Source organism: Anoplophora glabripennis, unplaced genomic scaffold (assembly GCF_000390285.2).
Source record: "Anoplophora glabripennis isolate ALB-LARVAE unplaced genomic scaffold, Agla_2.0 scaffold358, whole genome shotgun sequence".
Taxonomy (NCBI): domain Eukaryota; kingdom Metazoa; phylum Arthropoda; class Insecta; order Coleoptera; family Cerambycidae; genus Anoplophora; species Anoplophora glabripennis.
The window spans coordinates 438,253-465,300 of record NW_019416493.1 but is presented as its reverse complement, the minus strand read 5'-3'; the positions used below and the strand labels follow the sequence as shown (position 1 = coordinate 465,300).

Sequence of the window (27,048 nt, the reverse complement as noted above, 5' to 3'; positions counted from 1 at the left end):
AATCGATATTAAAAGGATTTAAAAGGAAAAGGACATTTAAAGGATAATGAAATGATTTGCAATTTTTTTTATATCCTTGACACATTTCTAATAAATTTGACAAATAACTCTGGAAAATATGCAACGAAAAAAGCATAATATTCGTTTTATCGGGAAAAAACTAGTTTATTAGGCAAAAATTGGTTTTTGATAGATTTAATCACTGTATATATACGCCTTACAAATAATTATATATTTTTAGCGATTTCACACTCATCACGAGATAATTGTTAGTCTTATATCACACAATTTATTTTTTCCAAAGGGAAACATTTTTCATCATCCGTCTTCTCTCCTTCTTGGAATTTCCAATTTACTTATTTCGTTATCGGCTTAGGTAAAAAATAAAATAATTGGTTCGCTCGATTTGGAGCAGCGGCCTGAGCCCATATATCCGTAATTAATTAATACATAAAGTATATTTCCAAATTGGATTCTGTTCCTCATAATAAACGCTTCACTAATTATCTAATTCCGTCATATTATGCCCGGAGTTAATTAGGCCAGATGGAAGAGATTGCCGTAATTATTTCGGATCATTAAGGAATAATTGGTAGAAAACATCGAACTGTAGGATGTGGTTATCAGAACTGAAGACACCTGCCCAATAGTAACTAGCTGGGAGGCAGTGGCGGGGCTAGGAAACTGCGGGAAGCTTCGTCTCACTCTTTCGTCAATATATGGAAATTATAAAGCAATTTTCTTATTTGATAAAAATAAGATGTTACTAAATGAAGACAAAACATTTAGAGAGTTTGCAAATCTGTAAGTATTCACATACTGAAATCAAAATTTCAACAGCGCAGCTAAATACATATAATTTCCTAATCTTTAGTTTGATTTCAAAATTTATCACTATTGAGTTCTAAAAGTACATTATATAACAGAGTAACTTCCATTAAAAAAATTTACATGAAGTGTTTGTTATACAGACTGTCGTTGATAGTGGAGTATATGTACATTTATTTTTGGAAAATGAGACGGCATTCAAAAACAAAATAATAAGAAATGAAAAATCAAAAATTGTAAAAGTTTTGCATAATAGTGCGCTGCATCTGCAGCGTTTTGCTGACATTCGCCGTTGATTAACAACATACAGGGTGAGCTATTTCATACCTGAACACCCTGATAAAAGTTGTACTCTTGTATTATATTGTAATGTAAACAAACATGTAAACAATATTATTACAGACAAAGTCAGTATAAATATCAAGAACAAAACAAAATTAATTCGGATAATTAAAAACAAATTATGCCAATGACTGCAAAAGAATGATATGAAATCAATAAAAATTATTGTTATGAGATAATTGTAATTAACGAATTAAAAATTTAACCACTAAAAGAGTCACTCAATATGAATATTTTTGATCGATTGAATTAGTGCTAAAAAAATTTCTTTAAATTAAATATCAAAAAAAAATTTTGGTAAAATTTTTGATCAAGAGCGAAACGTCCGAAAATATAGGTATGTACGTAGGTATTGTTGTGCATAATTGTTATCCTAAGAAAATGTAAAAAAAATTAAAAAAGGCGCATTTTTCTCACTTCTTTCTCACTCGGAGAATATTGACATTGGAGAAAATAGTCAAAGGAAAAAAAGTTTTGTTTTGAGATTCTCTTTAAAATAAAAGTAGTCAGGAATTTTTATGTGCATTATTGTTGCTGCAATACAGTATAGACCGAAAAAAAATTCGTGAAAAAAGATCGTTTTTCCATGAATTTATTTCGGACCTTGATTTTAGAGCAGCCATATAAAAAAATATGGTTCTGAATACTTTATGATCTCGTAGTATTGCAGAAATTTTTTATCGAAACCGGCCAGGTAGATTTCACACAATTGAATTGTTAATTAAGAAAATACAGAATTATGCGAGGGGTAAACCACTTGACGAAAATGTGTACACCACATTTAACATTTACAAATATTTACCATTATTTATAAATATTTACGAATATTTACAAATATTTACTAGTATTTACTAATATTTACTAATATTTATGAATATTTACTAATATTTATGAATATTTACTAATATTTATGAATATTTACAAATATTTACTAATATTTACTAGCATTTACTAATATTTACGAATATTTACAAATAATTACGAATATTTATGAACATTTACTGATTGCCCCTCGTGATTTATTATAGAGACAGATTAATAATTAGAAAATAAAGACACTATTTAAAATACATATAANCCCCCCCGGCTAGAATTGTTTTCGGCCACTAGGCGATAGTCGTGCAACAAAGTTCCTGGCAAATTTTAGTAGGTCGCTTCCACCGTAGTAGCCATTTGAATGGCATAGTGGACAGACAGATGGAGCCATTGTGCTTCGCGTACTGTCATTTTGATTGTTTGAAAAATAGAGGGTTTTTCGTATTTTTTTTTTAATTTGAAAACTAAAATGTTCTTTATTTTGCATATAAACTTAAATTCAAAGATTTTTTTTAAGTCGACATTGTAAAATTCGAATACATCTTGCTTTCCTCTATTGATTAAAAATAAATCATCTATTTATCTGTTGTAGAAGCTGAGAAAAAGTCGATTGAAGTTGCGCGAGCTCCGATCGCATAGTCCCCCCACTCCTCACTCTTTGACTCTCTGCTCGTACCATTTTTTTTTACATCAGTACAGTTAAAATACATTTCCGATTTAAACAAATTTTCATACTTATAAAAAAAATTAAAAATTTTTGCCTTGCATTATTTCTATTGATTGCGCTGAGTAATGCTCAAAAAAAACTCTCATCTCAAGATTTCAAAACTAGAATCTTCAATTTTCAAGATGCTTCTCTCTTTTCTCGATACAACCATTATTCAGGAAGTTACAACCTTTCAAAGGTCACAAAAAAAAAATTGGAAATTTTTCTGCTCGCTTCATTTTTTTGCTGTATTTATAAAATAAACTGAATGAACAGCTTAATTACTATTTTCTTTATCAAGTTTCATCTGAATTCCTCAAAATAGTAGGTATTAAAATAATTAATTATAATGAAATTATTATACATCTACTGAGAGGTTAAGAATTAGCAATCCCATTACATTTACATTCTCATGATTAATTATTTGGTAATTTGGTAGTGCTAAAAACGGCCAATAGTAAAATAATCCCTTAAGTGTAAATGTCCAATACTCTGGATTTAGTCGGAATGAAACGATATTAGAAATATTGTATGCCTTTCTCGCCTTAAAGAATATAATCTCGGTATTTATGTCAAATATAGAATTATAGTAATAAATAATAATAGTATGAAATGATTTATTCATCATCTACTACTAATAATATTAGCTTACGTACTGTATAAACTTTGAATTTTTGGGACGTTGCTCGTCCGCAAAGCTATCCCTCGTGCGTACGCCACTGGCCGCAGCTCGTTATTTTTGTCGGTGGATGCGCTGCCAGAAATCAAATTATTATATCTGCTCGTTCTCTTAATAGCCTTGTAGAGATGTGTTGTAACGATGTTTATCTGTCCTTCGCTGCTTTTATTAAAAATTTAATATTGTTCCTTATCTACTAGTTAATTTAGTTTCCATGTTTTATTTAATTTGATTATTAATTCGTATATAGAGTACGAAAGGGAGATTTTATCTTAATACGATCAGAAAATGAATAAGGCGTGCGGGGCGGGTCTGGATTTTTTTTTTCAGATGTGAACTTGTATCCGAGAAGTGATCCATTAATAACTGACTTAATGATTGTACATGACTCCAGTTTAAGATTGTGGTTAGCTTTAATAAAATAACAATACTTTAATCGGTGAATTATTCGCAACTTACAAGGAATGCTGTCGCGGGATCTTTTTTTATTAGTTGTTGTGGCGTTAAATGTGTTATATGTTCGCAAAACAACCATATAGTGTCAGTTGGTGATAATTTCTAATTCGAACTTCCAAGAACTTCCTGGAATACCACATTGTTCATAGTACAAGGGTTTACGTAAATAATATAAGTCAGTATAAAAACGTAAATACATAAAAACACTAATTTATCCAAGCATTACAATTAAATAATACACTAAAGTTTGCCCATAAGACGGATGAAAACGTTCGTCTACAAACTAAAGTCTTTCGTAAAAATAAACTCGATCTTTGGAATATCTCTCTGAGATATGTAGACTAATAATTAAAAATTCGTATTCTAATTTGTTTAATTGAACAAAATCATTTGTCTTCCACGACCGACGCTGTAATTAATGGGCATTTAGAGTATATTCATAATATTAGCCCTTATGGGATGGATATTGTCTCGAATAATAAATATTGCCAATGTAATCGAAGTCAGTCAATTAGTAGATTGTTTATTTTTTTAAACAAAGCTTGAGCAGCTCTACTGCTTTCCAATGTGGAAGCAGCATACCCTGTTTAAAACCTCCTGATTCAGTTCAACGAAGCTTCTTTGCCTTTTTTGAACTGTTTTTAAAGACTCAGTGGAGAGAGTGTAAATAGATTCCTGGCAGTAGATGCATATTCCAATTTCGACTTGAAAAAGACTGACTTATTTCAAACTACACAATTTGTTAAAACCCCTAGAAGAATAAATAAGTTCTTAAAGCTTATGCTGACGTAATTACTTTTATATGATTTTTGAAAATTGATTTGGAACCAAACACGTCAAGGTCTCCTAACTTTTCTGGTCTTTGGAACAGATAATTCTGAATTTTGTAGTCACATCTAGTGTAATTTGCTTTATGTGTGAATATCATGACATGGCATTTCTATGCATTAAAGGCAACTTATTCTTTCATGTAACGGTTTTTGAAGAATTGTACAATCCAGCTCAATTTTAACTTCAGTAAGCATTGTTAGGTCATCAGCATGCAGCAAATAGAGCCCTGCGTTAAAATTCAATGTTATGTCGTTATATTATGAATAAAAGTAGGTCCAAAATAGATCCCTGAGGTACACCCAACTTCTGAGAGGGTCTCTCAGGCCTGAACCCACATAATTTAATAAACTGATATTGATTCTGTAGATATGACTTCTACATATTTTTGATTGAAATAAATAAGTTAAAGGTTTCTAATTTGTTCAATCAAATTTCATCATCAAGCTTCTCCAATGTCTTAGATAAATCGGTGTACACCACGTCGACTTGTTCCTGCCGATCAAAATTCACAGCGATATATTGAGAACTGCGAAGTTAGTGAGTTGATTTATTCTTCATAAATGGTATTGTGTAGAAGAGAAATATTTCAAGTATTTTCGTGAAATTACAAGTAATAGTGTAATTAGTTCGTCTTACAAAATTTTTCTATGAATAGGGGGAGGAATAGGGCATATTCTCCACAATTTCCAAAGATTACGAAAAGAAGAATTAAGAATACATTCAGTAAATAATAAAAATAAGAAATTCTGCTGTACAGTCTTTGATAAGAAACGGACAGGAATAATATCAAGATCCATAGTCATGACGGATAAATCCGATTTTGCCGCAACTTCTGCAAATTCTCAAAACAATTAAATAACAAAGCATTGTAGAAATTTAAAAAAAACACGTCAAATTATGTAAAACTGCCCAGTTTCAAAAATCCGAGGGTTGACTATCTAGTAATTTTGTTGTAAAAGATAGTGCAACGGTGTGTAAATGTATATAATTTTCTGTGAAAGTTTGCGATTTTCTACAATTTTTGCAATTGTGCCTGTAATTTTTGCAACTATGTTGCATTTTTGCATTTGCTAGCAATTGTGCGAATTGCAAATACTTGAATAGTCTTTCCGAAGTCAGTTGAACATGTATAAAAACGCATAGCAATAAAATTTAATGAGTTTCATAGGCGTCCTTAAAAAAGTTTTCTGCTAAAGGTAAAAAATTATAATAATTTGTATATAATGTGTAGAAAATTTCTATTATATGTTCATTTGACCAACAGCATATTTTAATTATTTATGTCCTCAAACAGTTTTATTATATTGATTTCAAAAGGTCTCCAAAATGCCATGTTGTAATAATATTAGTAAACAAAATATCCTTCTTATTTCTCTCTTTCGCATTTGTAATATGAATGACTAATAGAAGGTGCCTATAATAAATTAAAATTACCTGGATCACCAAATTCCGCATTGCTGCACTGCACTGCTAAGACATTTGTTGACAACTGAATTTATGGCCAGGTCGCCCAGTGCGGCTATATTTGTGTCGCGTTTTTTTCAACTGGGCGACCAGACCTCTTTATGGGTATGGCTAAATAAATATGGGCACATGTTTTTCAAATAGGAAAGATTATAAATCTTGGTAATGTCAAGAATTGTTTGTAAATTTATGTAATTGTCTAAATGGTGTCCCAAAAGTAAAGTAAAATTTGAATCGTGCGCCATTTTCATTCGGAAGAATTGGCAACATTGTGCAAGGTGACATGTAGTAGTAAATTGTGATTAGACAAAATGGAGCAATAACCACACCACACTGTTCCTCTCTGGGTATACAGTGGTCGTTCTTGAATGACCCGAGGATTGTCATTGCCTCAAATTCGACAGTTTTGTTTGTTCATATACTCACTAAGATGGAAATGCAAATCGTCGCTAAAGCAAATTTTCTTAGCAAAATCACCGTCCACTTCCAACATGTAATAAACGAATGTCCGGCACATTAAATAGTCGTTTAGTTTTATTTACTGGGTTAGCTGAATCTTGACTGGATGCAGATCTTTTGTTAAAACCCGCTGCGTTGTGCTTTTTGAAATTTTTAATTTCAGTGACCGACCGGGGTTACGGGAATTGCCGCCACACTATCACTCACTGTAGCAATATGTTCGGCTAAACGGTCAGTACGGGGCCGGCCGGCTTTTTTATTATCTGCAACCGGGATATTCCTTCTACCCAAAATTCCACGTAATTTGCGCAGAGTCTCAGCTACACACTCTCCGTACTTGTAATGAATTTTCACAATCGCCCATTCGTCGTACAGCGCTTCACTTTGTCTATCCGTAATTGTTTGCAATTTTTCAATTGCCCGAAATTTTGCAATTGTCTCCAATATTTTTAGTTGTTTGCTGCATTTTTTTGCAGTCGTAATTTTGGTGTATACATCTTTCTTTCCTTTGGTATGCCATAACTGAGACGATCTGCGAATGATCTAGCTGTTTCAATGATAATTTATGACATTTTTTGAGAGACATATGCTACAAAATGAGTCATATGTTGATTGAGTGGCAGTGGAAATTAAAATATAACACACTTTATAGGTTATATCTCGCCCACTTATCATCACATCAGAAATCCATAAAATTTAATTATACTCACTGTGATTCAGTACGCTTTAGAACATTGCTACAACCTCAGCAAAACAGCAATTAGAGAATTGCATAAAAAATAAGAAAGTGGCGAGAACCTACTGCAGAAAGACTAATACAAAGCACAAAAACTGCGATACAAATCGCTAAATCGTGATTGAATTAAAATAATAAATTGACCTATTACTAATCACTCAATCTACACAGCTGTTCCAATTAAGAAAAATTTGTTACTCAACCGACCTTTCCTTAAGGACGTTTCCCTTCATTTTGGCCGGAGTCGTGTTTTTTTGTTCTCCGAACAAATACCTCAATCACGATTTTGAGATTGCAATAACACGTATGCACTTACTTTTTTTTTAATCGCCGGTAAATTGCCGTGCCACGCCCATAGGTATGAGGTGGATATGATTGAAACCTGCAATTTAATATTCACTCGTCTGTCAGGCTGACAGTTATCTTAACGAGATTGGTATAGTTCGTTTCAAAAAATGAGAACTTGTATAGGAGGACTCGTGTCATCCTGGATTTATTATTATTACACACCTACACTGAGAAAACTGCTACGTTTGACTCATAATTCTTTAAATCAATATTAACTAACAATGTTATTTAAACAATGGAAAATTATATTTGATATGGACATGAATACTTGATTAAAATACGATTGTATGCGAAATTTGCTACATATATTTATACCGAGAGATCCAGAATGATTGATCGCACCGCTACTTACAAATATTTTGTGTGCCGCTCACCTACTATTTTCACTCTTCCTAATTGGCAACACTGACAGTGATTTACTTCGTTCAGTGGCGGGTAAATTGCGGTGGCAATAGGGTCACATATTCATTTCAATCATAAAAACACAACACAAAAAGTAGAATGAAGCATTAATTCATTTGAGAGGTTTATTAATTTTTTAAAGGAATGGATTAAATAAAAATGATTTAGATATTACTAATCTCAAAACTAAGAGAGAATCGATTTTTAACAATTATTTATCGATCTTCTTTTTTTTATGCTATCTTCAAAGTAAAAGCAACAATTTTTATATGAATTTACGTTTACTTTCCTGATTTAGAAATGCGAATAAAAAATCGATTTAAAATTTCTTAAATTCTAACATAAAAAAAATGTTACGTATAAAAAATTTTTAAATAATAATTGCTTTATCGGTTTAAATTAAAAAAAGTGACTATGTACTACTATTTTGACCACAATTCTGTCCTTACCAGTAATAATAATAATTTTTGTAATTAATTTGTTATAATTTCTAACTATTTAAACATTGAAGTGTCTGCCTTCGTTCTGATTACATAGATTTACTCGTCTTCTTAAACTGTAAAATATATTATGTAATTCATTTTCTGTAATATTACAATGTGTGTAAACGGTTTACATATATGGAATTTTTTAATGTTCCAAATAGATAATAATCTAAGGGAGTTAAGTCTGGAGATCTTGGAGGCCATAAGCCTCGACTAATAATGCGATCGTCATAAAATTCTTTTAGAAAGTCCAGTGTTGTGTTCCATTAAAAAAATCAATGATGACTGCGTATGTTCTTCTTGAGACACTCTGTATACAATTTTTTTATGTCAAAAAATCCTCAACTAAAAATACTAATCGACGTGTCCGAGCGTAATTGTTTCGCATAGACTAAGTAAATTACACACATCTTCCCTATCAACTTCGGGTGGAAGGGGTCGGACATGACATATATCATCGATGCTGCGACTCGGACTCTCGTAATTGGTTGACTGTGGGAGCGCACGTATCCCTTTGCATTTTTTGTGAATCGATCGAATACCTAATGCGCTTTTCTGTTTGTTTAGTTTTATTTTTATTATTATTCCACTTAAACCTTTGGTAAGTAGTAGGCGGAATATTACAAAATAAAAATGGTGTACAGTGTCGAACAAAAATTTGTTTTTTTTAATTGTTTTTTTGTTCCGGAAGTTGCGGGGGAGTTGTTTGTTGGTTTTTTTTTTTCTTCCCCGGCGGACCCGTTCTCCCTTGTTGGAGTTTTTTTGATTTTTTTTCTTAGTTTGAGGAGTGTGGATGTGTTAATCGGTGTACGAAATGTAGCAATCAGGAACCTCATCAAATTCCTGAAGCAAGGAGAGAAAAAGAGGTTAATGTCTGCGCTTTTGTGGAAGTAAGTGAGCCGTGTTCTTCCTCCCAAATTTTCGAAGAAGTTGACATTCCAAGTCGTACAGTTCGTCGCATCTTAAAAAAGAATGGTTACAAAGCCTATAAAATGCAAACTTCTCAAGAAATTATTGCTGGTGATCAAATAAGGCGTATGGAGTTTTGTGAATCCATTAGGAAAAAAATAGATGAAAATAATGAATTTGCTAGGCAGATTTTATTTACAGACGAATCATCTTTTTCCGTACATTAAGAACGCAGTATCTTCAAAAGGTAAATGTTTGGGCTGGCATTTTAGGCGATAATATTGTGGGTTCCTTTTTTATTGATGGTAACTTAAATGCTGAGAGATATTTGCATTCATTACAAAATAGTGTTGTACCAGCCGTACGAAACTTGGATATAAATTTTAAGGAAATTTGGTTTCAGCAAGACGGAATGATGTCCTGCATACAAAGCAAGGCCAGTTCAAGATTATTTGGAACAAACTTTTCCTGAAAGGCTTATTTCCACAAGAGGTGTCATACCTTGGTCTCCTCGATCTCCAGATCTGACACTCTACGACTTCTTTTTATGGGGGTCATTTAACGCAACTTCTCTACAAACATCGACAGGAAAGAGCCGCAAATTTGAACGAATTACGGCTTAAAATTAGAAATATACTCCTGAAATTTTGTTAAATCTTCGTCAAGAATTTTACGAGAGATTAGGGTATTGTAAAGCTCAACAAGTGGTTTGTTTGAACACCTTATTAATTAATAATAAGCTTATTTAATAAGCATTTGAAAATAATTCATTATTTTGCTCAAGAATTACCACTCATTTTGTTTTAGAATACCTTTTTAGTTTTTACTAAAGGTTATAAATAATTTGTAATAAAGTTGGAATGCTTTAGTGTGGTCTCAAAACCTCTCATCATTCTTGTACAATAAATATCGTACAAATAGGGTAATTATTGTACGTATGGCAACATTGCTGTCAATTCCAGGCCGTGGCTTATACTCTTTATGCCATCGCAATAAACCAAAAACGTAATTATTGTCCAGTATTCTATCTTCCGTATGTACGTATGTTGTTCCCAAATTCCTAATTCAAGACAGAGACAATAAATCAATAGTCAAGGAGAGCTTAAAACCGCAGGCTTTGCGCACTTCTTATGGTGTTTTCTTTATTCCCTTATATCGATGGCAAAAAGTTATACAAATGATATGGGGGCGGAGTCAGAATTATTAGGGAAGACTGATGAAATATTTATATAATTCACTAACTTTGTATCAGAAATAAAAATATGGCCAGACCTGTATGTATTGCTGATTTACCACTGATTGGTCGTTGTTGGCACTGACATCTTAACAACATAATAAGGTATGACAGAGTTGTCAATGTAAATGTAATAAAAGTTCCAAATTCTCCAACTTCTAGCAAACATGTTTTTTTTTGTGTTGTATTGTTGACTTATAGGATCAAGAGACAGGACTTACAATTTAGGAAAAGAACGTAGCAAAGTTTTAGTGTAACTGTAGATGCAAACAGACGAAAATAGACCAAAAAACACTCCCAACCACCATCGTTACTAATTAACATGAATGTAGGAATAAATATGAGTCTCCCGGTACCAATCCGATTAAAAAATCCAGCGCGGCTAACACAGAATTACGACCACGTCTGGGAAAACAATTTCCAGCATGTTTATTTGCTAAAACCTCTTCTTTATAATGGTCGGGGTATAAATCATAATCACACGGCGTAAGATACGAACACTCCGGGTTTCGTACCAATTATCGTACTGGAAATAGTGTATCCTGCGATCAGATGGTGTTATTATTGAGTTATATAGGTATTATTTCTTTCGCTGGCCGGTTATTTTTTAATTTGATCGGATACAAACGGTATAAACAAGTCGTGAGACTTTACGAGCCAGTTTACGAGGGAAGGGTATGCCTCGGATATGATTCCTAGTAAATCAATTTGGTTTATGGCTCACAATTTCAGTAATTACCGATGTAATGGCCTTAAGTAGCGCCCGAAATTAATTCCATTGACGCAGGTTTAGAATAGCCCGTGGCCGGGAATGTCCTCTGTTTTATTCGTGTTTTCAGGCCAACAAAGTAATTAAAAAATTGTTTTAATTAAAAAATAGATAATGACCAGGGATGAATGTTTTATTGTTTCGGCTAATTGTATTGAATTTTATATACAGTCCGTACAATATTTGTTGAGATAGAAATCGACGAAGACCCCTGCATCACTTTCTTGGAATTAGCCGCATTCGACGCCCGAGGTAGAAAGACATTGGCGGTGTGGAGTTTACCGTAGCACCTTGCGTTCATACTGTGTTTTGCAGTTAGGAAGGCGTGTTTCTTCGTAAATATATCGTCCTGTGCATTTTCAGTGTAATTTCTTATTAAAATAAATCAATGGAGGTGAAAAATAAAAGAAAGGAATTTTATTCCCAGTAGAATAGTATCGTGTTTAACGAGTATAATTATTTTCAGTCAATTTTTCCAAATGAAAATAAAATACAATAATTAGAAAACCGTGTTGTAGCGGTACAGGAGTATCTTTAGCCACTAAAGAGATACTCTTAAGTGAAAGTGTCGAGTTATAAGCTCTAAACAATGATGATAGTAAAGTTCTCCTAAAAAACGCAAAAGAATATGTACAAAAACCGTAATAGGTTACTCAAATATATATTTCTTTGTTTATTCCTTTTTTTGTACCAGCGTGTTTATAATTGTATTATTTTCTAGTTTATTTATGATTTGTACTACACTGTACTATAAAAGAAATTAAGACACATCTACTTTATACAGGGTGACATGGAAAAAAGTGCAATGCATAGCACCACATGATAGAGGACCTCAAAACATATAAAAAGTTCCTATACACTTAAGTCTAAATTTCTTTTGTTTGCGAGATGAAATACAGAGTGTTAAAGAAATTTTATATCAACAATGTTTTTATCGTAAAACGTGTATTGTTGTTAACTGTCAAAGCCTGTTAAATTTCATTAAAATATTGTGAGCGGTTTCCGCAATATTTTTAAATTTGCATTTTTTTATTAACACTATAACACCCTGTGGATCGGAAATTAAGCGTTTTCGGAATACGGTATATTAAGGAAATCTATCACAAATCACTTGTATTATAACTTCCTGTAAGGAATGCATCGACTTATCAAACACCCTGTATATATTTTAATATTCTGAAAATAACGCTTAAAATCTCAAATCACGCCTCTGTTAAATTGTTACAGTAGTTAACAGAACTTTATTGGTTTACTCTTTTTGGAATTCTATCTCAACAAATATTGTACGAACTGTACTTTGCATTTGGAAAAGTAACTACTCCGATGGGCTTGATTTAATTTAGACAATCGATTAAGTTTTTGAAATGAATAAACAACAATACTAAATAGTTTTTCTAAATGTTTTGTTAATTATGTAGTTTTGAAAAACGAACCTGTAATATACAGGGTATCCCATTTAAGACTAATTTTTTTATAGCTATAATATCAATAATATAAAACTGATACTTCAAATAAAAGTTTTATCAAATCAATTTCTTCACATTTAATAATTATTTTGATTATTCTTGTAAGTTTGTATATTATTACATTATTTTAATATCTCCTTTCCAGCAGGATGATTAAATTAAAGTGGCATTGGCAGCTCCCTAGAAAATATTAAGTACCTTTGAAACTAAACATGATAATAATATGCCATCTTTAGCAATCCGTTCAAAATCTATCATTTGCATTACTTAATACATTTCAAGTAGAAAAATAGTATATATGCTCTTAAAAGTTCCAAGTTTTGGTTCAAGGATAACTTAATTATTTTTTTAAAGTAACCCTATGCTAAATTTCAGCCAAGCAGATGTAAAACTTAATTCTTTTAATTTTAGTACCGTATATTAAAACCTATTTTTAATAATTTGTGAGTTTTTGTGATATTTTATATTTTTTTAGCTTTAAAATGAATAAAAAATAATGTTTTAATTAAATTTGCTATATCCTCAGTTCTAATAAAATTTGACTTTCTCTTGTTGAGATTTATAACAAGTAAAATTTACTATTTGCCTACCGCTACAATACAGCACATGTAAAATTTAGAGAGATTACATACGAAATCCGAGTGTCGATGAAATGAATGAAATACATGCTCAACAAAATGGTACACAATTTTGTACATTACTTATTTATTGATTATTTTGTTATTATTAGCCACTGAAAATAATAGAAAATCGTATTCGCAATTTTATTTCAAACATTTTTTGGATTATTGATATTATCAAAACCATATGAAAAAATCCTTTAAATATCGAAAGCATTATTTTTGAACTAGTTGCTGCAAAGAAAATTTTTTTTTCAACTATGTACAAATTGCTGCTACTGCTATTAATTTCCTTGTTTCTGAAGTATAAAACTCTTTGTATTTAAAGAACGATAGTTTTTTTGTAATTATGCTGTGGCCTATATGCCCGGTGATCATCAGTTACAGGTTTACATCGCATTTCCTTAGCTGTAGCTGGAAATCTTTGACCTGCCCTTGTTGTACTCGGTCTAAGCTCGGTAGGAGCACACCCGCTATCTGAACCCACAGATCCGCTTTGATGTTCATTTTAGTTTTTGTTGTTGGCCCTAAACCAGCTACAGACGAAACCGCTCCTTAGAGAATGGTAATCCTTCCGTAGCCTCCGACTGGTTGAATCTAATACTTCCAAAAGTTTCGCCGTCCTTTACTGTCGACATCTTCAGTGATGACTCTGAAAAGTATTTGTATTATCAACACAGGATAAATTATATACAGTTGCAATGTTATCATGTTTCTATATCTTCAACAGTGATTTTATTCAGTTGGTTCCAGTGAAAATGAAGAAATTCCAAATTTTTATTGTCTTTTAAGCAAAAATAGAAGCCTTGAAAGGAATGTGACCCTCCTTTCCGAATATTTAATGGAACATCAGCATCAACAAAATTGGAATGTAGTAATTAATATACCAAAAAATTTTTTTCTACTACGTATAATAAAAGATTTAAACACATTCACTTCTTTTTTCTTAATATTTAGCCACAACGTGGTTCATAAAACCGTGGTAATACTAAGCAGATAGATAATGGAAGGCTAGACAGTGTGTACGCGTAGTACCAGCCAAACTTTACGACGAAAGCGGTAATTATTTAATTTAACACAAACTATCCCCATCGCTTAAGACACTCGCTCACAAGGGATGAACATCTTTCCCCAGCCGGTTATTCGTCGAAAACAAGGCCACGTAATTTGCGGTCAGAGTCGGTCCTAATAACAGCTGTGAGCCGGTTTACCTATCAACTTACATCTCAAAAATCGGATTGCTTTGTTTTTCGTCTGACGCCAGCTTGTAGACAGGGGCGGTGCGCTATCCATTCCACAGTGCCGCTCGGCTCACTCATTAATTAATGGAATCGCCTATAATTTTCGCTTCAGTTTTGAAAAATGTAAACGTCTATTGAAAAAACTAATTAAGTTTTTTTTATGAAAGTGAAGAAATTTTATTTTAGAAAAAAAATTATCATGAAAGATTATTTTATAAAAATTGTCTCCTATGAAAAGCTATTGTTAATACTTATTCAATTCAATTTCGTCAGTAAAAAGCATCATTGGAACTAGTTGACGATTAGCGTTGATCTATTCATAAAATTTTTGTGAGAATTGCAAAAATAAAATCTAAACAAAATGTACAAAACCCGACAACAATAACCTTCGATTCACTCTAATACGAAGCGTTTCTAGACCTAAGTTCATAGGAAATTTTTTACTTAAAATTGAACGTAGAATAACATACTGAAGAATGTACGTCTCCTCCTGAAACACCCTGTATATATGTACGCTTCCTTTCCTTCCCCCGATACTCGCGCGCTCGCGCGCACTCATCCGTTTCCACCGATGTTTAAGCGCATGTTTCATCCATTTCCCTGTATTTTAACGAAAACTTGAAATATACGTATTATAGTATTTTACTTCTAGATTTGAAAAGCGGTATTAGAATTAAAATCGGACCATTTTTATCGCAAGTTGACTCCCGGCAAAAAAATGCATAAAAAATTGGAGTTTGTACTATTACTTAATAAACACCATGTATATTATGTGAACTCTTTTCTCTATAACATTTTTTTTGACTGAAATAAAATACAAACAAATGATGAACTTAGACCAGGTTTATATTCATTTTCGTTAGTTTTCTTTAGTTTTGCGTTTAATTGTTAAAATTTAAGTTCAACTTTTATAAGAATGATATTTTCAATAATTTAAAGTATGAAATTGCAATTTGACTTTATTACTGAGTTGAACATTCTAGTTTCTAATAACGTAGAAACAATAATTTTAATAAGGTTTAAAATTTCAAACTTTGAAATCACATCGAGATTTCGTCAAGTATGGTCTTCTTAATACCTTTGTGCAGTAGAGAACTCGCATGAAAATTTGATTTCTTTTATAACTGCATACATTTGTAGTCTATAACCAACACCAACAGTGGTAAAAAAAAATATGTTTTCTAATACTACAAATTGATTATAGACGGTTGAAATTATGTAAAAAATTACATTCCACGTATTCAAGAACGCATTGTGACGTCATTTAGTGCGACCGAGGACACAGCCTGCGTCTCGATCGTCTGTCCTAAGTTGCCCATTTTTACAACGTCTCAATAGTGTACACATATGCTGTATATTTTGACGAATTTATTGACTTACTGAAGAATGAATCTTGAATATAGTTGTTTTGTTATGGTCTGGCCGTGGGCGGTGCAGTATCCATTTCAAAGCGCCATTTAGCCTTAGCAGTTAATTCAAAACAAAAACGGCGAAATGGCAATCGAAGGTCACCGACCACATCGGGTCCCCTTTGATTTCAACGGAGTACCGACCTCTGCCCAGCCGTGTTGATGTTTATCAAAAAAACAGTTGAACCGCACAAAATACAATGCATGCAATTAAAATAAACTGTGCCCTTTAGATTCTGGGCGGTAGATTAGTAGGCCGATAATGATCTTAATGGGCATTTTTTGCCTGGTTCGTGTTTTTCCCGGTTATATTGATGTTTAATGACAGTTGTCTTGGCTGGTATTATATCAATTTGCCGCTGGCGTCACTGATTAGGGTAAATAAGTTGGAAATTGTCAAATTTTTTTGTTTTCTATGAATTTTGAATTTATACCGTAGTATTCAAGATTTTTACCATTAATNGTTATTTGAATTTTTCACATAAATTTTGAGGTTATGTGAAAAAAGTGTAAATATAGAAGTTGTAGATCTTTTTATTACCTACAACTTTGCCATTTAACTTTTTCCATAAGACTTGTAGTTTTTCCGGAAATCAAGATAAACCGTTTTTTACCCTTAAAAACTCACCCCCTTCCCCTTCCCGACCTCAGATCGCCCGTAAATTATTTTTCTTTTCATTTCTGTTATATTCGCTTCCTTTTCTAATGGGTTTCATCCTACTATAATTTTTTTTCACTTTTTACTATTTTTGAAGGCTTGAATACTATACGTATTATAGTATTTTACTTCTAGATTTGAAAAGCGGTATTAAAATTAAAATCGGACCATTTTTATCGCATGTAGACTCCCGGCAAAAAAGGCATAAAAAATTGGAAATTGCAACTGCGCAAAAACTAATGGTCCAACAGCGCCTGAATTTTGCATACTTAAAGTTGATATCATTATCTAGTTTTGTGTCAAATTCCAGCTCTAAATCTTCATAAATGACAGTTATGAATTTTTGAAAAAAATGCCGAATTTTCCGGTTTTTCCGGATTGTATTCAGTTCTAATGAACTGATCGAATCGCTCGACATCTCATTTTCTTCGAAATTTAATTTCCTACAATTTTTTCATTTACAGAATTGAGATTACTTTAGTAGTTTTGGTTTTATAAGCAAAAAACTAAAAAAAAAACGCGTTTTTTGCACCAAAATGTTAATAACAAATTAATTAATGAGAGTTGCGAGTCTGAAACAGATCAGACTATATCTACGGACTGTATTTTAAATGATGGCACGGGTGGTATGCTGTTATTATTTTTATCACACAAAAAACATATATTGACTGGCCTATAAGTAAATATTTGAGTTTCTCATCATCAATACTTCCAGTTTCCCGAATTTCGTCAACTTGCCATGTTATTGAACAAAAATGTAATCAAAATACCAAACAGATTTTTTTATGGATGCTCTTTATCCCAAGAACCAAACCGTTGTGGACCCATGATCATATGAACCTTTTATCTTAAAACTAGTCAAAGATCACCCTTTAAAGTTTGTACAAGTACTTAATAAACACCATGTACATTATGTGAACTCTTTTCTCTATAAAATTTTATTTGACTGAAGTAAAATACAAAGAAATGATGAACTTAGACCAGGTTTGTATTCATTTCCGTTAGTTTTCTTTAGTTTTGCGTTTAATTGTTAAAATTTAAGTTCAACTTTTATAAGAATGATATTTTCAATAATTTTTTTTAAGTATGAAATTGCAATTTGACTTTATTACTGAGTTGAACATTCTAGTTTCTAATAACGTAGAAACAATAATTTTAATAAGGTTTAAAATTTCAAAGTTTGAAATCACATCGAGATTCTTAATGCCTTTGTGCAGTAGAGAACTCGCATATGAAAATTTGATTTCTTTTAGAACTGCATACATTTGTAGTCTATAACCAACACCAACAGTGGTAAAAAAAAATATGTTTTCTAATACTACAAATTGATTATAGACGGTTGAAATTATGTAAAAAATTACATTCCACGTATTCAAGAACGCATTGTGACGTCATTTAGTGCGACCGAGGACACAGCCTGCGTCTCGATCGTCTGTCCTAAGTTGCCCATTTTTACAACGTCTCAATAGTGTACACATATGCTGTATATTTTGACGAATTTATTGACTTACTGAAGAATGAATCTTGAATATAGTTGTTTTGTTATGGTCTGGCCGTGGGCGGTGCAGTATCCATTTCAAAGCGCCATTTAGCCTTAGCAGTTAATTCAAAACAAAAACGGCGAAATGGCAATCGAAGGTCACCGACCACATCGGGTCCCCTTTGATTTCAACGGAGTACCGACCTCTGCCCAGCCGTGTTGATGTTTATCAAAAAAACAGTTGAACCGCACAAAATACAATGCATGCAATTAAAATAAACTGTGCCCTTTAGATTCTGGGCGGTAGATTAGTAGGCCGATAATGATCTTAATGGGCATTTTTTGCCTGGTTCGTGTTTTTCCCGGTTATATTGATGTTTAATGACAGTTGTCTTGGCTGGTATTATATCAATTTGCCGCTGGCGTCACTGATTAGGGTAAATAAGTTGGAAATTGTCAAATTTTTTTGTTTTCTATGAATTTTGAATTTATACCGTAGTATTCAAGATTTTTACCATTAATAAGTACCGTGTATTTCGAGGGGCGTTTTGCTGTCCAGATTTTGTACACCAAAATGCCTTTCCTGAGAAAAACGCACCAAAATAAAATGCTTCTGAAATTCCACAAATTGCCTCGATACGACAATAAATTTCCGAAATATTCTCGAAATGCGCTAAATGCCACCGAAATGTCATAAATATTAATTTAATTTTTTATTATTATTTTTTTATTAAAATTAGATTAAATTTAAACAAACAAATTTTTTTTGTTTAAATTATTATGGAATTGACCAAAGTGCGATTAATTCAAGAGCGATTTTCTCAGAAACCGTTAAAGATAACGATTTGAAACAAGAGTACCTTTTTAACGTAAAACAGTTCGGGAAAACGGAATTTGCTGTCCAATTTGTTAAAAAGTCAAAGATGAAAAAGTTACACACGCAAAGTACCAAGGGCCCCCCCGTACCCACCCCAATGGACCTTGTGGAAATAAATGGATTAGTCCATCAAATTGCTCATCAAAATTTAGCTGTGTATACCAAATTTCATTCATTTATCACAACGCGATTGAGAGATATTGCAAAAAAATGATTTCCATTCCTCCCTCTTCAATGGGTCCCTGTGCCCTTAGGAAGCATTTCCGGACCCATGTTCATATGAACTTTTTTACTTAGTTTTGATCATAGAATCGGCCTGTTCAGGGTTGGCAGCTTATTATGAGACACCCTGTATAATAAATAGTGAAATAATGAGAAACTAAAAACTCGGCAACGGGAATATACATAGAAAGTTGAACTATGAGGTTTTTAAACAGCAACTCGTCCGAATTCATAACACATATTAAGTACCAGAAAAAATATTCGAACGGATAAGTACATTTGGTTTCTAAACTTATTTTAGGCATAAAAATAATCATTTTTAGGTAAATAAATATGGAATCCAGGACAAAAGTACTTGTGTCAGTGAAGGTGAATGAAAAAGTAAGGGAAATCAGAAGATGGTGACAAAGATAGCCAACTTTAAAACCATGAATGAATAATAATTTTTCTTTTACGGAATTAATTTGATTTTTTAAAAACGAAAAATACGTAAAGTTTCTAAATCAGGCACATGAATAACTCTGAATATCTTGATGTACATTGTAGATACGTAATTCATATTGTTTCAATAAAAACTATTTTAACAAATCTGCAGCTCTTTTATTTTTATTTTTTTCGATACGGAGGTAAAATAATGCTTTTAGACAACAATAACTTGCCATTATTAAACAAAGTATTTAAAAAATAAGAATAATGGATAAATGACCTGTTTTACATAGGTATGTAAAAATGGAAACCAAGGGGCAATGACGTAAAGGTAAACTTTTCGAAAACATTCTATTTTTTGTTTAGGATACACTTAAATTCAGTTAAAAAATAAAACTTTTAATACATACGTATTCCTCAAACAAATTAATTTCTTCGCCACTGCTATTCATGTTGAATGCAGTTACTTATTATAAATAAATAAGTGGTTACTTACTTACCCGTTTCTTGATTTGAATCAAGGAAATACCACTAAGGTACTGTACAATTTTCAATACCCATGAGCCTAATTGGTCACCCTGAATTCCTGATGTCGAATGATAAAATGCATCTCATCGAGCACCTCGTGGACAAACTAATACGCGCATCCGCACAATACAAAACTTCCTTCAAAATGCCTCGTAAATGCATCAAAATTCCTGGAAATTCCAGAAAATGCCTTAAAATACTACAAAATGCCTCCAAATGTCTCAAAGTGCCTCAGAATTCAAGAAAATGTCTCGAAATACCTGCAATGTGTACACCAAAATGCCTTGGCTAAATACCCATTGGTGTATTCGTTTTTCAAGCTCTACCACTAGGACAAAATTCGTCAAATTAAAGCAAATTTACAGCATCTTATAAGAAAATTTTGAGTTCAAACGGCAAGCCTCCTTGGGTTTCCAATTAATAAAAAAAAACATAATTTTTCGTTAATAACAAATAAATTTTGATCTATATTTATTTCTCATTCAACGTGTTAGTGATTAAATCCCTAAATGTTGCATTTGCCCAACTTAACCAAAAGCGGGCATAAAAAAACTATATAGTTTATAATTACTTTTATTCTCTACTTTTTCGTTATAGGTACCATATTGCTAAAGAAATACCAAATAAAATAATTGAGTTAATTATTACTTATTACAATCCACAATCATGAAGTCATCGGAAATACTTGTGTTTTATTAGTTACTATATTTTTCTAGATTACCATCTTCATTTTGAGTCATCTTTGTTTTTTTGCAGATTTTTAGTTATCGATTATTACAGACCATGAACTCAAACCTATCATTCTTAGTCACTCGATTTTTTTTCTTGGTGCCCTAATGCCTTCTGCTTTGGAGGTGCATTTTTTAAAGACATCTGCATCTTGGTTAAAATTAAGTTGAATTTCTAACAAATTAATTTTATTGCCAACATGAATGACATGACTGTTATCATTTTTTTAAAGAGTTTTCTAAGGATTATGTAACTCTGACGCAAGGCAGTAACTNTACACATATGCTGCATATTTTGACGAATTTATTGACTTACTGAAGAATGAATCTTGAATATAGTTGTTTTGTTATGGTCTGGCCGTGGGCGGTGCAGTATCCATTTCAAAGCGCCATTTAGCCTTAGCAGTTAATTCAAAACAAAAACGGCGAAATGGCAATCGAAGGTCACCGACCACATCGGGTCCCCTTTGATTTCAACGGAGTACCGACCTCTGCCCAGCCGTGTTGATGTTTATCAAAAAAACAGTTGAACCGCACAAAATACAATGCATGCAATTAAAATAAACTGTGCCCTTTAGATTCTGGGCGGTAGATTAGTAGGCCGATAATGATCTTAATGGGCATTTTTTGCCTGGTTCGTGTTTTTCCCGGTTATATTGATGTTTAATGACAGTTGTCTTGGCTGGTATTATATCAATTTGCCGCTGGCGTCACTGGATAAATAAGTTGGAAATTGTCAAATTTTTTTGTTTTCTATGAATTTTGAATTTACACCATAGTCTTCAAAATTTTTACCATTAATAAGTATAGTCTTTCCGAAGTCAGTTGAACATGTAAAAAACGTCTGGCAATAAAATTTAATGACTTTCATAGGCGTCCCTAAAAAAGTTTTCTTATATTGATGGCAAATTTCGTTTTGTTCCATTTCTAAAGGTCTCCAAAATGTCATGTTATAATATTATTTCTCCCTTTCGCAATTGTAATATGATTGATTATAGAAGGTGCCTATAATAAATTAAAATTACCTGAAACACACCAAATTCCACATTATTGCACTGCACTGCTGGACAATTTGTCAACCACTTGTCAACAGCTGAGATTTATTGCCCAGTGGCCCAATGCATGGAAACAAGTTTTTCAAATAATTCAATGCCGAGTTGCTGCATCAGCGACCGAACTTGGTACATACTGTCAACCTTTTGGTTCTTCAATTGATATCGGAAATTCAGTGTATTCGTTTTTCAAGTGTACCATGGAATGAAAGATACAAAATCTGTCAAATTAGAGCAAATTTATGACATCTTATAAGAAAATTTTGAGTTCAAACGGTCCGCCTCTTTGGGTTTCCAATTAATAAAAAAAACATAATTTTTCGTTGATAACAAATATAGATCATTTCAACATGTCAGTCATTAAATGTATAATTTATTCTCTACTTTTTCGTTATACTATGTTGCTAAAGAAATAGCAAATAAAATAATTTAATTAATTAATTATTACATTCCACAACCATCTTCAATTGAAGTCATCTCTGCTATTTTGCAGATTTTTAGTTATCGATTATTACAGACCATGCACTCAAACCTACAATTCTTAGTCACTTGATTTATTTTTCTTGATGATCTGTTACCTTCTGCTTTGGAGGTACGTTTGACTCTTGCATCTTAGTTAATTTTAAGTTGAATTTCTGAAAGTTTATTTTACTATCAACATGAATGACATGACTATTACAATTTTTCTAATAGTTTTCTAAGGATTATGTACTCAACTCTGACGGAAGGCAGTAACTCAGTCAGGCCCAAACTAATTATATTTCTATCAAAAAATTTCGTTAATGTGCCTGCTTCTGCATTTCGAGTATTAAAATAATAAAAATAATAGTAGAGAAAACCCGCAACCAAAAAATAGCCAAGAAGTTTTAATCCAAGCAGAATCCGATTCTGATCTGAAAGCTTACGAAGTGCAACGGAGGCTAGCCTCCTCTATTCAGTTAAAAAACCATAAGAACCGAGCGTGGTGAAACAACAACAAATCAAATGAAGTAACCCTTATGTACAAGATATTTAAGATATGCAGAGAGAAGCATAGCCTTCGCTTCATTTCTGGTGCCTATAAATAAGCGCAACGTTGATTTATTAACGAAAAATGATGATATTGTAGTTACGCAATTGAAGTGAAAATAAATAATTACTAATTGCATATTAGCAATTATAAAGAAAATTAAATTCATTCCTTAAAATGTTTCGAAAGTTGCCTCTTGACCAAATTTAACTCAGTTGGGCGATGAGCAGTAGACTTAAATAGTGACGAAAACATAACACCTTAACAATAGCACATGTCCATTCAGATCTAATACAGTCGCTCTTCCTGGTCCTGCTACTGCGCATCCCCCAAGATTATCTTGTTCAAACTGTACCTGGTGCCAAAGGTTGACTTAATGTTAATAGAACTTACCCGGAATAAGAGCATTAGCTTAGAACTAGAAGTGAAGAAAAACGAATTGGATCTGACTATTTTTTCCGTTGTTTCAGGTCGGATCGTAGCTGAACCCCTTCTCCAGACCGGGTCCGCTGTTCTCGTTTAGTCCGGCAAGAATTTTCCTGTAACCGTGCGCGCTTTGGACAGCGCCTCCGCCGTCAAGCTGGCAGCCAGTGCACTAGCCTCAATGAATCCTCACTACCATCCTTACGGGGGGCCGGAGCTAACGTCTCCGCATCCCCCCTCCCCCGATAACAACAACTACCACGGCCACCCTGGACCTGGGGGACCTCACAATCGTATGCACCCGACGAACGGACACGCCATAGGAACACTCGGTAAGGGTCAATGATGTTTTAAGTCAAAATATGATGTAAAAGTGAATTGTGATTACAACAACATCAACAAATTAATAAATAGTCGAGGGGTATTTCTGTGGATCTTTAACTGAGATTTTGTTGATTGAATCTAGAGTATAGTGAAAGAGAGAAACTTTTACTTCGAAAGGTCTGATAATAATTGGATTTCTCAAACTAATTGGGATTTACACAACTTTACATTTTACATAACCATGCTAAACGTATAAGTTGATAATGTTATTTATCAGATTTACATAATGCAGATTAAACTAACATGTACTGAATTTTTTGGATGTCTCCTTCCTCATTTTTCTTTCTATCTGAACTGAAGATATTCATGTATTTAAATATTTTAGTTTCGACTTCCGAAAATGATAATAAAGGTTCTCATCAACTTCGTCTTTTTTTAATTTAAGTAAAAACTTGGATTAATCAAGTCATATTTTGGTTTGGTTGAACTAGTTAAAATATATTTTAAATACTATCTGAATTCTTGATATAATCAAGGATACTAAGAAAGAAAATTATCCCAAGATGATTTGGTATAACTCTATTGAAACTAGATAATGTTGATTTGAGATACTTAATTAAAATCATGTTTTACTACTAATAGAAATCATATTGCTTCAACCAAAAGAAGTATGAAAATTGCTGATCAAGAAGAGTCATGAAAATATAGTTGCTTTCTTGTTTGAATCAGGTCATAATCATGGGAATGCTAATCAAGAATCTATCAAATTTAAATCAGTTGCCAACATATAAAAACTGACTTCTGAGATTTATGATAAAGCTACTAAATCTTTGTTATTTTAAGCCAAATCATTTTTGATGTGATAAACCACTGACAAACTGAAACCTAGATTTGAAATCTCAACAAACGAAGCAACATATCTTCAATAACAAAATACATATACAGTGTGGATACAAATTGTGGAATATTGCTTATATTTCTTAAAATATTTGTCATATCAAAAACATGTTTTAATAAAAGTGTTAGGGGAAATTTTTTCCCGTTTAGTGATATCAAGCAATCTTTCGTAGCACAAAAAATGTGGTTGCCAAGGTAACTGACCCTTCTAAATACGATACAATACAATTTTAATGGGGTCACATAAGAAAAAATACAAAAAATCTAAGTTTTCTATTATGCTTTTGACACTGTTTATCAAAATAATTATTAACATCAAGTTAGCCATGCCAAAATCAATGCGAAACTGTCACTAGCTGTCAGTTGCTTGTAATTGTGTGCATTGTTGCAGTAAACGTACTTTTTTACTCAATTTTCTGTGTACTTAAATATGTACTTAGTAAGTTATAATGGCGCTCGAATTAAGTGAAACGGAAAGAATACAGGTTTTAATAATGGTGGGGATATGATGACAGAAAAAAACACAGCGGGAAGTATGCGAGTTGTTTAACGAACTTCATCCAAACATACCTCAAATAACACAATCTTGTGTTTCCAAATTGTTAAAAAAATTTAAAACTCTACATAGAGGGCGGCCAAAAACAGCTACTGATGACGATACTACTTTAAAGTGCTGCTGTCAATACAAGAGAACCCACATTTGTCCAGTCGGGAAGTTGGTAGGGTGCAAGCCATTTCACACAGTTTTGTGTTGAAACATCTCCACAAGGAAAAGTTTCATCCTACAAGATGCAGCTTGTTCAAGAGCTTGTGCAAAATGATTTTGCAAAACGTGTTAAATTTTGTAACACTATGTTAGATTTTAACATGGATTTGGAATTTGGCAAAATGATTGTGTTCACCGATAAAGCCACTTTTATGCTTCATGGATTTTATAATAAACAAAATTATCGATATTGGTGTCATTGTAAATGCTTTGGAGGCTCTAGGTCCAATTCATCAAATGTGGTTTCAGCAAGATGGAGCCCCTCCACATTATGGAAGTGCCATAAGAGATTATCTAAACGATTTCCTGCAAGGTGGATAGGTCGCGGAGGTGCCATTAAATGGCCAGCAAGGTCACCCGATTTCAATCCATGTGATTATTTTTTGTGAGGTTACTTAAAAAGTATAGTCTACAAAGAAAGACCAGTAGATTTGGAAGATCTTAAAGCGAGGATCAGAATCGAGCTACGGCAAATTCGACACCACACGTTTACTTGAGTGATTCGTTTTTAAAGAGACTAAGAATGTGCCTAAACAATAATGGCCGTCATTTTGAACATTTAATGAATTAGTTCACATCCGTTCAATTTTTTTTCATTTATCCTATTAAAATTAGCTTATAACGTTGATCTTTTGATTTTTTGACTCCTTACTTTAGGACATAAAATAAAATTATAAAAATTGAATTTACTATATTTTTTCTTATGTNTAGAACTAGAAATGAAGAAAAACGAATTGGATCTGACTATTTTTTCCGTTGTTTCAGGTCGGACCGTAGCTGAACCCCTTCTCCAGACCGGGTCCGCTGTTCTCGTTTAGTCCGGCAAGAATTTTCCTGTAACCGTGCGCGCTTTGGACAGCGCCTCCGCCGTCAAGCTGGCAGCCAGTGCACTAGCCTCAATGAATCCTCACTACCATCCTTACGGGGGGCCGGAGCTAACGTCTCCGCATCCCCCCTCCCCCGATAACAACAACTACCACGGCCACCCTGGACCTGGGGGACCTCACAATCGTATGCACCCGACGAACGGACACGCCATAGGAACACTCGGTAAGGGTCAATGATGTTTTAAGTCAAAATATGATGTAAAAGTGAATTGTGATTACAACATCAACAAATTAAATAGTCGAGTGGTCTTTCTGTGGATCTTTAACTGAGATTTTGTTGATTGAATCTAGAGTAGAGTGAAAGAGAGTAATTTTTACTTCGAAAGGTCTGATAATAATTGGATTTCTCAAACTAATTGGGATTTACACAACTTTACATTTTACATAACCATGCTAAACGTATAAGTTGATAATGTCATTTATCAGATTTACATAATGCAGATTAAACTAACATGTACTGAATTTTTTGGATGTCTCCTTCCTCATTTTTCTTTCTATCTGAACTGAAGATATTCATGTATTTAAATATTTTAGTTTCGACTTCTGAAAATGATAATAAAGGTTCTCATCA

General features: G+C 32.8%; 1 protein-coding gene across 4 annotated transcripts in view; it reads left to right on the top strand.

Annotated features, from left to right (window-relative positions):
* Nucleotides 1-27,048, top strand: part of LOC108907041 (LIM domain only protein 3) — a 160,510-nt gene that overhangs the window by 44,919 nt on the left and 88,543 nt on the right. For 3 of the 4 annotated variants that reach the window (XM_018710553.2, XM_018710552.2, XM_018710551.2), the window contains exon 2: nucleotides 26,356-26,640. In XM_018710553.2, the coding sequence (XP_018566069.1) occupies nucleotides 26,490-26,640 (151 nt within the window). In that variant the 5' untranslated portion in view covers nucleotides 26,356-26,489. Of the gene's footprint in view, nucleotides 1-23,650; nucleotides 23,936-26,355; nucleotides 26,641-27,048 lie in introns of all 4 variants that reach the window. The other variant, XM_018710554.2, reaches the window with a different exon arrangement.